General features: G+C 39.2%; 3 protein-coding genes across 6 annotated transcripts in view; 1 reads left to right on the top strand and 2 right to left on the bottom strand.

Moving 5' to 3' along the window:
- The window catches only part of LOC127433095 (ATP-sensitive inward rectifier potassium channel 15-like), a 344,355-nt gene that overhangs the window by 18,766 nt on the left and 311,928 nt on the right, over positions 1-13,661 (bottom strand). The gene's annotated exons all lie outside the window — the stretch shown is intronic.
- The window catches only part of LOC127433071 (palmitoyltransferase ZDHHC8B-like), a 241,047-nt gene that overhangs the window by 126,009 nt on the left and 101,377 nt on the right, over positions 1-13,661 (bottom strand). The window lies entirely within an intron of this gene.
- The window catches only part of LOC127433075 (myotonin-protein kinase-like), a 28,635-nt gene that overhangs the window by 11,771 nt on the left and 3,203 nt on the right, over positions 1-13,661 (top strand). The window contains exons 2-14 of one of the 3 annotated variants that reach the window (XM_051684724.1): positions 777-868; positions 959-1,042; positions 1,141-1,236; positions 1,833-1,981; positions 2,177-2,270; positions 2,701-2,898; positions 5,433-5,681; positions 5,761-5,840; positions 5,917-5,995; positions 6,940-7,079; positions 9,968-10,065; positions 12,341-12,402; positions 12,609-12,683. In XM_051684724.1, the coding sequence (XP_051540684.1) occupies positions 777-868; positions 959-1,042; positions 1,141-1,236; positions 1,833-1,981; positions 2,177-2,270; positions 2,701-2,898; positions 5,433-5,681; positions 5,761-5,840; positions 5,917-5,995; positions 6,940-7,079; positions 9,968-10,065; positions 12,341-12,402; positions 12,609-12,683 (1,496 nt within the window). Of the gene's footprint in view, positions 1-745; positions 869-958; positions 1,043-1,140; positions 1,237-1,832; positions 1,982-2,176; positions 2,271-2,700; positions 2,899-5,432; positions 5,682-5,760; positions 5,841-5,916; positions 5,996-6,939; positions 7,080-9,967; positions 10,066-12,340; positions 12,403-12,608; positions 12,684-13,661 lie in introns of all 3 variants that reach the window. The other 2 variants (XM_051684726.1, XM_051684725.1) reach the window with 2 other exon arrangements.

Genomic DNA, 13,661 nt, shown 5'->3' with positions numbered 1-13,661 from the left:
TGCTCTGAACAAGAAACACAAAATAGACAGAAGAGCGCAAGGCAAGGAAATCAAATACCCGAAGCTGTGCACACAGCAAAGACAGATAGAGCACATGGCAAGAAAATAATCTCTGATCCATGAGCTCAACACAAACAAAGTCAAAGTCATGGATGTCAGGATCCCGTCACCAAACAATAAGCATGACTGACAAAGGTGACAGGATTCTGACATAAATATATACATATATACCGCATTAGGTTTAATAAGAATGAGCAGATACATTTCCATATACTAGCATTTTTCTTTGCATGCCCTCACTTCTTTCAATTTAGAAAACTTGATTATCTAATCAAAATAACAATATATGCATTGAAGTGAGGATAGAAATATTTATGAATATTGTTGATGATGAAAGACTTTAAAAAAAATCCCCACGAGGTGTCAGCGATCTGCACCGATTAATCGACATCTACGTCTAGTTTCTAGCTGAGCATAACTAGAAACATTTATATTCACTGTAGAAATGTTCATGACTTTGGAAGATTTTATTAACTTGCATTACTTTTCCTGGCCTGTACATCCATTTTTAAGTTCCCTGATATTTCATAGTTTTTAATAACTGTATAGGGACTTTGATTTTATCTGATTCGAACCCATGACGCTGATGTTGCAAGCAACATACTCAAACGCATCTCTGACATCCAATCACAGCTCTTCAGCCCTTCTCTCAACCAATCATTTTACTGTTTACCTGTTATTACAGTTGATGTCATCTGCTCTCTCACCAATCACAGCGGAGCCTCTGGTCAGACAGGTGAAGAAGTCACGCATCAGCAGAGATGACTTCGACATCTTAAAGGTGATTGGCCGAGGAACCTTCAGTGAGGTAAGATGATTGGTGGCTGTTGGCACATGAATAAATTCCTGCAGTAAGGAGGTCAGTACTCATAAACACTCATGTATTGTGGGTCTACAGGTGGCACTAGCCAGAATGCGTCACACGCAGCAGATTTATGCGCTGAAAATAATGAACAAGTGGGACATGCTGAAGCATGGAGAGGTACACCAAAAAACTAGTGTTTATACTCTTTAAAAAGAAATGTATATTTTATTATGTCACTGAATCATAATACAAAACCATAATTCTTTGCTGTTCAGACGGCATGTTATCAGGAGGAGAGAGAGGTTTTACTGAAGGGAGATCGTCGCTGGATCACTGAGCTGCATTACACTTTCCAGGATGACAATTACCTCGTACGTGTCGCCCCACACGCATTACACAGACTGTTGATATCAAACAGAAAGCATAACCCACAGAAAACTCTGTAACTCATAGAAAATCTCATAACTCTTTAGAAAATGTGAAGAAATAAAAATAATTTTTGACTTCTTTTGACAAAAGAGTTCATTGTACTATGAAAATCAATGTTAAAAAAAGCTTCAGAAAAAAGAGTCATTCTGAAATCTTTGGATTCATGGTTTATTTTAAACAAGATTCCTGATTATTTCAGTCTGATCTAACAGGTTTCAGCACACATTGTTTTATGAACCTGACACAATGTAATGCAGCTGCACAAAGAGGCTGTTATTGAATCCGACAGCAAACCCGCAGCTCGTGTGTGAACGCAGCAACGCCCTGAAACTCATTTCTCATGTGACATGGAAAGCAGACAGCAGCAGTTATTTAACAACAAAATGATGATTGTTTGTGGACAAAAATACTATACAAATATTTATGATCTGACCCCTTTAAATTTATAACAGCACTGTCTGTTTTCTCATTATTTATCTTCTTCTCTATCAGTACATGTCTTCCCATTCACAAATCATTTCTCCTCTCTTTTTTGTAGTATCTGGTGATGGATTATTATGTGGGTGGGGATTTGTTGACCTTGTTGAGTAAGTTTGGTGATCGTATCCCAGAGGAGATGGCTCAGTTTTATCTGGCTGAGATGGTGATGGCCATCGATTCTGTTCACAGACTGGGTTATGTGCACAGGTATCATTATTGATTCTCTAGTGATCCATCTGTGTTTATGAGTGCATGGGATATTTTGATCTCTATAGAGGTGGTTTAACATTTATAAATGCAGCGTGATATGATGTTTATGTGCTGTGTGTGTGATAATATTGTTACAGTGCTGTAATGTATTGTGACACATGTAGCATTTAATGTGTGAATGTCTTCCCATAGAGACATAAAGCTTGATAACGTCCTGTTGACGGCAGACGGTCACGTGCGATTGGGTGATTTTGGTTCGTGTCTCCGCCTGGAGGATGATGGGCAGGTGATGTCACCATAGAGCTGTTTTAACGTATTTTTTAACTCTGGTTATGAAGCCTTGCGCTAAAGAAGTTCTAAAACGTTATGGACAGATATTTAGCAACATACTGTACAACCGACTCAGTGTTTGCCTCGTTAAATATGAATTAACTTTTTACAGTCACAGAATTGATTTATAGACAATTTACACAGAGAATCCTTATGCTTGTTTCATGAAGCCAAATTTGATCAACCTTGCAAATACAGTATGCACAGTGTGAAAATAATAAAATGCCCAGTGTGAAATCTTGAAACCTGACTTGGCAGGTTTGCCAACCTTAAACTTACTCAGATTAAATAATGTGAATTGGAAAAAAATAACTCAGGATTATGTAAACCCAAGATTAAAAACAACCAACCAGGCAGATTAAACTGATATATATTTCCTGTCACAGATTCACTCGTCTCTGGCCGTCGGCACTCCAGATTATCTCTCTCCAGAGATCCTGCGGGCAGTGGAGGGTGCGGGCGGGTACGGCAGCGAGTGTGACTGGTGGGCTCTAGGTGTGTGTGCGTACGAGATGCTGATCGGTAACACACCGTTTTACGCAGAGTCCATTTCTGAGACCTATGCTAAAATCGTGCACTTCAAGGTAAGATCATTTTTTGTCTGTTAGTTCTGTTGGCTTTGAGGTCATCTTGTTAGTGTACTCCTTAAAATTAACAAATACAACATTTAATGGATGTACACCTTTAAAATGTACAGTCTTTCTCTTCTGAAAAACAGATCAAAAGCACTGATGACATCATCTTGCACTCAGGGGCGTATGGAAATGTTTGTCCAGTCAAACGCTTTGTAGAATAAGAATGTACCTCCCCCAATATCACCTGTCACTGACCAGCAATAGCAAGTAGCTGAACATGATTCATGACGTAAACTAAAGGCTGTTGTTTATTTAAATTGTCTTATTAAGTAAGTAAGTAAGTAATTTTGATTTCTATAGCACCTTTCTAGAACAGACTTCACAAAGTGCTTAACATCCACAATATAAAAACAAGGAAGCATTAAAAAAAACAAAGACAAAACAAACAAATTAGACAAAAGCAATTTTAAACAAGTGGGTTTTTAGTTGCTTTTTAAAAATGACCACAGAGTCCACAGATCTTAAATCCAAAGGGAGAGCATTCCACAATTTGGGAGCAACAACCTCAAAAGCACAGTCACCTTTAGTCTTTAGTCTAGAGCGAGGAACAGCTAACAAGACCTGTTCCGAAGATCGCAGATTCCTGCTGGAGTTATAAGGTTGCAACACTCTTTTATATAAGCAGGAGCTTGACCATGCAATGCTCTAAACACCATCACTAGAATGTTTAATTGAATTCTACATGAGGAGCCAATGTAAAGGAATTAAAATTGGTGTCACATGTGATCTCTTTGATGACTTAGTTCAAAGTTTGGCAGCAGCATTTTGAACCACTTGTAATGGTTTCAAGGATGCTTTATTAAGACAAGTAAAAAGAGAATTGCAATAATCAAGGCGAGAGGAAATGAACGCATGTATAATCATCTCCATCTCTACTGTGGACACAATTGGCCTTAGTTTAGCAATATTTCTCAACTGATAAAAACAAGTACGCACAAGCGAATTTACATGCTGATCAAGACTCAAGGTCTGTCCCATATAAACACATACATTTCAAAGGGTAGGCTTCACAAATTGAGATAAAGGACCAAGAGTTTCCGTCACCTTTAGGAGAACACCAGCAGGAGCAGAAATAAGAACTTCTGATTTTTCGGCATTTAACTGCAAGTAGTTTTCAGCCATCCAATCTTTTATAGAGTTTATGCAATTTAGAAGAATAGACAATTTAGTAATTTCATGTGGCTTAAAAGAAATATATAGTTGAATATCATCTGCATAACAGTGATAACAGACACCCTGAAATGTACTTTTTAATTGCCCCAAAGGCAACAAATATAATGCAAAAAGCAATGGGGCCAAAACAGAGCCCTGGGGAACACCACAGGACACAGATGCTGTTGAGCTCTGACTGAAAAAGACCTGTCTGATAAGTATGACGAGAACCACTTCAAGGCTGTTCCAGAGATACCAACACCTAATAAACAGTGACCGGTAGTTTTGGGGCAAAGATGAATCAAGTTTTGTTTTTTTAAGAAGTGGTTGAACAACAGCTTGTTTGAAATAAACTGGAACATAACCAGATATCAGTGAATTATTAATTATAGAGAGCACGCAGGGACCAATAGTGTCAATTACATTTTTGAACAGAGCAGTGGGTACCACATCAAGAGAACTGGAGGAAATTTTCATAGAGCTAACACTCTTTCTCTCTCTCTCACAAACAAACACACACACACACACACACACACACTCACACACTCACACACACACACACACACTCTCACACACAGATACAACACACAACACAAACACACACACTCACAAACACACACACACACACACACACTCACACACACACACACAGACACACACACACACACGCACACACACACTCTCACACACACACACAACACACACACACACTCACACACACTCACACTCACACACACACACACACTCACACACACACTACACACACACACACACACACACACACACACACACACACACACACACACACACACACACACTCTCACTCTCTCTCTCTCTCACACACACACATACACACACAGACAATGTGCGTGGTCATGTAAACACAAAGAACCGTTTTGCTTAATTGTTATAACATCATAAACGGTGTAAGAATAAACCGGTTTTTGCACATTACCCCACTGTTGTTCTTACCGGCTTATCCAGTGTGTGCACGTGTTGTGTGCATGCATCTTCACAGTTTGACGTCAAAAGCAAAGAATAACGACATTATTTCAAATCTCATGTAAACATGGTTTTCTTGCTTTGTCTGATTTTTTAAATAAGCTGATTTTTAGGAGTTATGAGCATATTGCCGTGCATGTAAACAGGCTTAATGACGCCTATGCGATATTCACAAACTTGTAGTAATAAGGAGAGAGATGAATATATACTATTTCTCCTAAACACCAAGAAAGAGGGTAGAAAGTATTTTGGTGCAAAAACACCTCGGGTGAAATGTATGTTATGAACTCTTTAAAAGAAAAGTAGAGAGAGTCTCTCTGTCGTTACAGGATTACTTTGAGTTTCCTGCGGCGAGCTGCGATTTGTCCGAAGAGGCGCGTTCACTGATCACAGGTCTGATCTGTGACAGGACAGAGAGACTAGGCTCACACGGTTCTGCAGACTTCAGAAAACATCCGTTCTTCTGCGGTTTGGACTGGAGCTCTCTTCATCTGCTTCCTGCTCCATACCAGCCCGAAGTGTCCAATGCCACAGACACATCCAACTTTGATGTGCTGGACGACTGTCTCAGTGAAATGGTACCAAAGTAAACATTCATGTAACAGTGTTTAAGGAAGCCAGCGTGATGCTCTGCATGACACTGTTTCTTTGTTTCAGGAGAGCTTGAGTGATGTCATGGAGCACGTCCCGGTCGGAGTTCATCTGGCGTTTGTGGGTTACTCTTACACAGCCACCAGGTCAGCTCATCGTCATCTTCATCACCAAAATTATTTAGTTAGTTTCACTTATTTTGACTCTCCTTTACAACTGCAGAGAGACCGGTGCGCTGGACCGCAGCGGTGACATCATGATGGAGATTGACCAACAGCAGGACAGAGATTATCTCAAACTGGTATGACGCTCAATCCGGATCCGGAAGAGAATGCATACGTTTTCTCGGTCTCATCTTATTGATCTTTATAAGCTATTTAAATCAGTGTTTCCCAACCTTTTTGCCGTAAGTACATCCCCAGCACCATCAGTGAGACTGAAGTACCCCTTCATCGACACGAAACCAAACATGTGCATCAAAGACTATATCATTTAACATTATCATTAATATTGATTATTATAAAAATGTCAGGTATATTTTAGTTATAATGTCCATTTTGATTACATAGGATATAATGCTGTTAATTATATAGGGGACCTTCTAATTTAGTAAATTATGAAATAGTAAATTTACATATTTTAATTTTTTATAATTTTGGTCACCTTTTAGCTTTTTAAAAATTTACAAATTCCTTGTATTCCATCAATAAATATTTTTTAAATTGCATATATTATATTGAATACATATAAATTATTACATGTTTATTGTTTACATGCATAACTTGTACTATTTATAAGTTTAACATTGATACATGTAGAACAAGAGCTGAAACAGTCTCTTTAAATGAATATTCCATGTTTAATACAAGTCCCATAAAATTACCACAAAACATTATTTTGACTCGTCCCTCCTTTTCTTTAATAAAAGCACAAATGTGTGTTTCAGTGAGATAGTTACAATGGAAGTCAATGGGGTCAATAATCTGTAAACATTAAAATACTCACTGTTTCAAAAGTATAGACACAAGACATAAACAATATGTGTGTTAACATGATTTTACTGTCATAAAATCACTTACTAAACACATCTGTGGAAAGTTATAGACAATTCCACATTGGAAAAAGCAAAATCCATTTCTTTTCACACACCCCCTGGTTGGGAATCACTGATTTAGATCACAACTTCTGGATTATGATGTATGAATGTTTAATGTGGATTCACTCATTTGAGTGTGAATGCTCCAGAATCAGGTGTTGCAGCTCAGAGACTCGATCTCTGCTGAGGTGACATCAGCACCAGATCTTCCTCCAAAACACAACAAACCAGACCGGACCATCCCTACAGAGACGGAGGAGAGCAAAGCACACACTGAAGATCTGCAGAGGTACATCAGCTCTTCTCATCTGACCTGCTCTATCGGTCTCTGTCCTGCTACTGTTCATCTAGTTTACCTGCTCTATGTCACGCAGAACCACATTTTTGACTATCATCTACAGATGCACCAATGTAGCGGCCAGTAAAAACATGATCAGGGCTGATTATTTCAGCCTGGTCTCAGGAACGTTATGTGACCGTGACAATATTTTTGCAAAACGAAATTACGTGCTTCATTACATGTTTCACTGCAGTTTCCCAGTGAAATGTCCAGCAGGGGGCGCCAAAAGCGGGTGAAATGGTGTCATAATCAGACAAGGTTTTTAAGGTGAATATTAGATGGTGGTTTTAATGAGGAAAACGTACCTCCCTAACCTAAAATTTTAACCTAAACCTAACCAGTAGTGTCCGAAAAGATAAATGAACAAAACAGACATCCTAACCCTCGTCACATGTTCTGTTGCGTCTGTGTCGCTGGACTCTTATTTTGAATGTTTAGTTCCTGTTTCCTGTGTATCATGTGATTTTCCCTGTCTTGTCATGTGACCCTCATGTTTCATGTGTCCTGTCATGATTAGTCTTTAGTTTATTAGTCTTGTCTTTTTATTGGTTCATGTTTCATGGTCTTGTTAACCTCATTAGTACTTGTGTATTTAAGCCTTCATGTTTCAGTTGTCTAGTATTGTTTATGTGTAATGTTGTTCTCTTAGTCTGTTAATTTCTTTAATCATAGTCAAGTCGAGTTGAGTCTTTTGTTTATTTCTTATGTCTGTTTTGGCCTTCACTTTGGTTTGTAAATAAATACTGCACTTGGGTTTTCACATCATCATCGTCATCTTCATCTCCTGACTGTCCTGTCTGCCTACTATGTTACAACCCTAAACCAACACCTAACCCTAATCGATTGTGTCCTAAAAGCAAATGTGACATTAAAAGAACAATTTCTGAAGCAACCCTGTCATCTCAAGTCACTTCTATGACACTTTCAGCTCATGTGTCAGCTTGTGTGTTTGACTGGTTTTGAACCTCAGACTTCTGAGTTTGAAGTCTGACACTCTATCAGGTGAGCTACCGTGGAAGCTAATAACAGTGGAATAAGTGTGTAAATGTAGGTGAGTATGTAATACAAGCGTTAAAACATTAAATAAAAGTGTTTAGATATCATAACATAGCAGTGTGTGAGTAATAGTGTGAAAAATACATGTTTATATAGTCATAATCAACTGTTATAGTCGTGATTTGTGTGAAAGTCAATAAAAAATACACAGTTGTTGTAGTGCCTCTAGTGTTCATTTCACCAGGAAACGGCGTGAAACGTAGAACACGGCACGTAAAAGTCAGTTAGCAAAAATTTAGTTATAATAACATTCATTCTATGAGACTAGGTTGTAGTGTTGTCAAAAGTACCATTACCAGTGTTCCTACAGTACTGATAGATCCGTGCACTGACTTATTTGGTACCCGTACGCTGTCTGACGGACACACAACTGCTTTCAAATGCTCACAGGCTTATTGGAGCGGTTGCTCTATTACTCCTTTTACACTGAAATGGACAATTTATCAAATTAAAATCAGGATATGTCGTAGTGTGATTATTAAACCACAAAAGGCTGCAATCTTAGTGTGCATTTGAGCTGTGTGCTTTAAATTAATGTGTGAAGTCGGCCTCTCGTACACTGGAAACGTCAAAGACATTGAGAATCATTTGCGTTGTATGAGATGACAGAGCAGAGCACTAATCCACTGTGAAGCGAGCAGCACATGTAGACTATACAGTATATTTATTTAATGAAATCACAGCATTTATGCTTTAACGATCACACTGAACCATGTAGCGAATGTTTTATCCATCAGAAGAACTGAAGCTTCTGTAAAAACCATACATCAGGGCCTGGGTAGCTCAGTGAGTATTGATGCAGACTACCACACCTGGAGTCGCGAGTTTGAATCCAGGGCGTGCTAAGTGACTCCAGCCAGGTCTCGTAAGCAACCAAATTGGCCCGGTTGCTAGGGAGGGTAGAGTCACATGGGGTAACCTCCTCGTGGTCACTATAATGTGGTTCTCGCTCTCGGTGGGGCGTGTGGTGAGTTGTGCGTGGATGCCGCGGAGAATAGCGTGAAACCTCCACAAACGCTATGTCTCCATGGTAACACGCTCAACAAGCCACGTGATAAGATGTGCAGATTGACGGTCTCAGACGCGGAGGCAACTAAGATTCGTCCACCGCCACCTGGATTGAGGCGAGTCACTACGCCACCACGAGGACTTAGAGCGCATTGGGAATTGGGCATTCCAAATTGGGGAGAAAAAGGGGAGAAAATCCAGACACAAAAAAAATATATATATTTATATATGCTTTTTGTTTATAACTGAGACCAGTTACTCTGAAACATGGAAGACATGTAGAGACATAGAGAAGAATGTTATTATTTAACTTTCTTTTAAAGTTGTGTAATTTATTATCAGGGATTTGAAACAAGGTAGCATAAAAAAGCAGAACCACCAAACTATCTGTATCTGTATTGACAGATGCTGTTCTAAATAACTGTATAATGGTATCGGCGCATCCCTAAAATTCAAACCAAGAACTCCATGCTTAGAAAGGACAAAGACAGTCTGATCAACAGATCAACCACAGTTTTTCGTTGGACCAACCAAATGTTTTATGTGACGTTTTGGGTGGGCAGATCTGAGAAAAAACCGTTTGACATCATGAATCTCACAAACTTTGGCAAATTCAGGAATGCAAAGTTCCTCATCAGCACACGGAGTAGAATTTGGAGGAGCGGAAATTCGCTTTCATTGTGCACCAAAAAATGAGTGAAAAGTTCCTAGAAACTTGTCGTGTAATGTCGCAATGGGTCTATTGATCATGTGCCATGTTTTGCCTTCTTCAGGCAGTTACAGAAAGCTGAACTGAGGAACAGAGAATTAGAACAGGAGATATCTGCACTACGAGAGGAGATTCACAGACTGACACCCCGTAAAGATGAAGGTAAGACATTATACTGTCATCTAGTGTTGTGGATGTAATACTGACAGGAGATCATAATAATGTGACAGACTGAAACTCTCCTGTTGTCTTCAGTTTTCATCCCAGAAAGTTTCACATAAAGAGTGTTTCTCTGCTCTTGTTTACGTATTGTTTATGTTTCTCTAGCTGTGACTCAATCACGCATTTTATCCTGCGGTCACGCATGACGTTCCTCACAGAACACGCTGCAGTTAGAATGAAAATCATTGTATGTGTGTGTGTGTTTATGCACTACTAGTCAAAACACTGTTTATCATTATCTAAAATTATCTTTTTTTTTTAAACTTTTGATCTAAAATCTTGTGCTGAAATGCTTGAAATTTGTTTTGTAGACAAATATAAATTGTGCCTACATAAATTTCTTGATCAATTAAAATTTTAATGCAAGAGATTTTTTTTATTGTCCTTTATTTATTTATTTTACTGTTACCTGATAGAGCGCAGCAGTCTGGTTCCAGAAGTAAAAATCGCATTCATTTTCTCCATAGGGGAATTTATTATTAACAATAACTTCTAAACCTTTAAAAACAGACCATACCGTGAGCTCTGATGTTGTTAATTGATGGTATATGCTTCAATTAAAGTCATCAGTCCACGTTATTTTACCTTCCTGCTGTAGAACTACACTACCCATAATCCTGCAGAGAGATCCACCAATCAGAGAATCAGAGCTTGTGAATGATGCAATCGAGTTGCTCTCCCGACACTCTCAAACTACTTATTAGTGATGGGTCGTTCATGAACGATTCGTTCATTTTGAACGAATCTTTTATGTGACTCAGAAGACGAGTAGTCTCAGAGAGTGATTCGTTCATTTTGTGTTGGCCGTTCGTTTGTTACGTGAAAACCGCACAGGCGCTGTACAGGAAACAGAAATGATTAGTTCACCTCTCGAGTCATCTGGTCCAAGTCGTTCGTTCTTTTGTCACGTGACAGCCGTATACGCAAAAGAACGAACGACTCGGACGAGAAGATTCCAGAGGTGAACTAATCTTTCTGTTTCTCATAATTTGTCCTTGGCTGCATTATCATTTTTCCTTATTGGGACTGTAATCAAAGTTTGCATAAGCAGACATGTTGGGGGGATTTGGCTATTGAAAATGTAACATTTTAATTTAATTCTGCTCAAATGAATGAAATGACTTGAATAAAGATTCGTTAATTTTGCTGAATGAGACTCAAAGATCCAAGTCAGTAAAATGATCCGATCTTCCCATCACTACTGCTTATTAAATATTTGTATATATCTGAATATCTGAAGGATTTAAAAAAAAAATTCTCCCATTTTCTCCCCAATTTGGAATGCCCAATTCCCAATGCGCTCCAAGTCCTCATGGTGGTGTAGTGACTCGCCTCAATCCGGGTGGCGGAGGACGAATCTCAGTTGCCTCCGCGTCTGAGACCGTCAATCCACACATCTTATCACGTGGCTTGTTGAGCGCGTTACCGTGGAGACGTAGCACGTGTGGAGGCTTCACGCTGTTCTCCACGACATCCACGCACAACTCACCACACGCCCCACCGAGAGCGAGAACCACATTATAGCGACCACGAGGAGGTTACCCCATGTGACTCTACCCTCCCTAGCAACTGGGCCAATGTGGTTGCTTAGGAGACCTGGCTGGAGTCACTCAGCACACCCTGGATTTGAACTCGCAACTCCAGGGGTGATAGTCAGCGTCAATACTCGCTGAGATACCCAGACCCCCAGGATTTTAACATTTTAAACTTTTATCCAAAGCAGCTTACAAATGAGGAACATAGCAAGCAATTTGTGATACAAAAGTCAATAATATTTGCAGTATCGCACTGCCTCAAAGTTGTAGTTCTCAAAGTAGCTGGCGTAGTATAGCACAGAAGAAAGAGAGAGACAAGGAAAGGTTTGATTACTATTATTATTATTACTAAATAGTAAGTGCAATTAGCGTGGATTGGTTAAGTGCTCGTGGAATAGATGTGTTTTCAGCATGGTTTTATGAAATCCCTATGGAAAAAATTAATGGGAAAAACTTCCGGAACCAAGACGGCTCTAGTCCCATCTTGCCATTTGTGTAATTTCATAGTTTTGATGACTTTACTATTAGTCTAACATGTGGAAAATAGTCAAAATAAAGATTGAGGAGTGTCCAAACGTAACTGGTAGTGTGTGTGTGTGTGTGTGTGTGTGTGTGTGTGTGTGTGTGAGTGTGTGTGTTGTATGGGGCTGTTTTAATGGCTGTTTCTCCTCCAATCACAGAGCTGTGTTTGTGCCCACCGCTGTACTCTGTGCCCGTCCACTGTCTGGACCCCGCGCGGGATGTAAGCTCGTGTCTCTTAGCGCCCTTTATCTGTCCATGCGTCTGTGCATCAGTAGCATTGCACCTGTCACAACTGCTGTCACCTTCATCTCTAATATTATATCATGACTTGTTCAAACACTGCTGTGATCAGCCAGCTGTAGTCCGTGTCACTGCACATGTGTTCTGTCTGCACTGAAATCTGATTCAGACCCCTGATGTTTGTAGACCTCAGCGGCACCACCTGCCTGCCATTACCCGCTAGTGACAGCACGTCACCGCCACCTTCTGCTGTTCAACAGGGTGAGTAAAGACTCATTTATCCTAAACTGGTTTGGTTTCAGGACACAGATTTTACACTGGACGTCAATGGTGACCCAACAACACAATTATTTATTATACAAAAGTAAACAAAAATTAAATTAAAAACTAATATTGAAATGTATTAATATTACTAGGACCTGCATATACCCATAAATGTGCACAATTATTAACACATAAAGCAGGCCGGGGCTAGTTGTCACACTTTATACTCCCAGGGTAGGTTTATTTTGCCTACTAAAAATCTATTGAACACTTTTCACCAACACACCTTGACCTTTGGTGACAACTTTCCCCAGTGTCGGGGCATGTTGTCACTATACATGGGGTAAGTTGTCACAGTGGAGCCTGCCATTAAACCAGAGGTGTAGGTTTCATGTGAACATTGTGGGGGACACGTTCTCCTGTCATCCCACCACCAGAAAAACTTCAACACCTCTCTTTAAATCTACATCTGTTTTAAACAGCACATTATAGACATTTCAGCAACATTTTACAAGTAAAATAATTATTAAGAACAAAAATATGCATTAAAGGAAAGTTCCGGGTTCAATGCAAGTTAAGTTCAATTGACAGCATTTGTGTCATAATGTTGATTGCCACAACAAAAAAAACATTCGACTCGTCCCTCCTTTTCTTTAATAAAAGCACAAATGTGTGTTCCAGTGAGACACTTACAATGGAAGTCAATGGGGTCAATCTGTAAACATTAAAATACTCACTGTTTCAAAAGTATAGACACAAGACATAAACAATATGTGTGTTAACATGATTTTACTGTGATTAAATCACTTACTAACCACATCTGTGGAAAGATATAGACAATTTTACAACTTTGTTGCCATGGCGATGTAATGTCAACAAACATTAAAACCCTAAAATGACCAAAAAAACAATGATTAAGGGTGTTAGGGTTAGGTATATAATATATTATAAACTTCGCATTTCTGCCTTTAAACC

This window comes from Myxocyprinus asiaticus, chromosome 42 (genome assembly GCF_019703515.2).
Source record: "Myxocyprinus asiaticus isolate MX2 ecotype Aquarium Trade chromosome 42, UBuf_Myxa_2, whole genome shotgun sequence".
NCBI lineage: Eukaryota > Metazoa > Chordata > Actinopteri > Cypriniformes > Catostomidae > Myxocyprinus > Myxocyprinus asiaticus.
The sequence above is the reverse complement of the archived record's forward strand: the minus strand, read 5'-3'. Positions and strand labels throughout refer to the sequence as shown.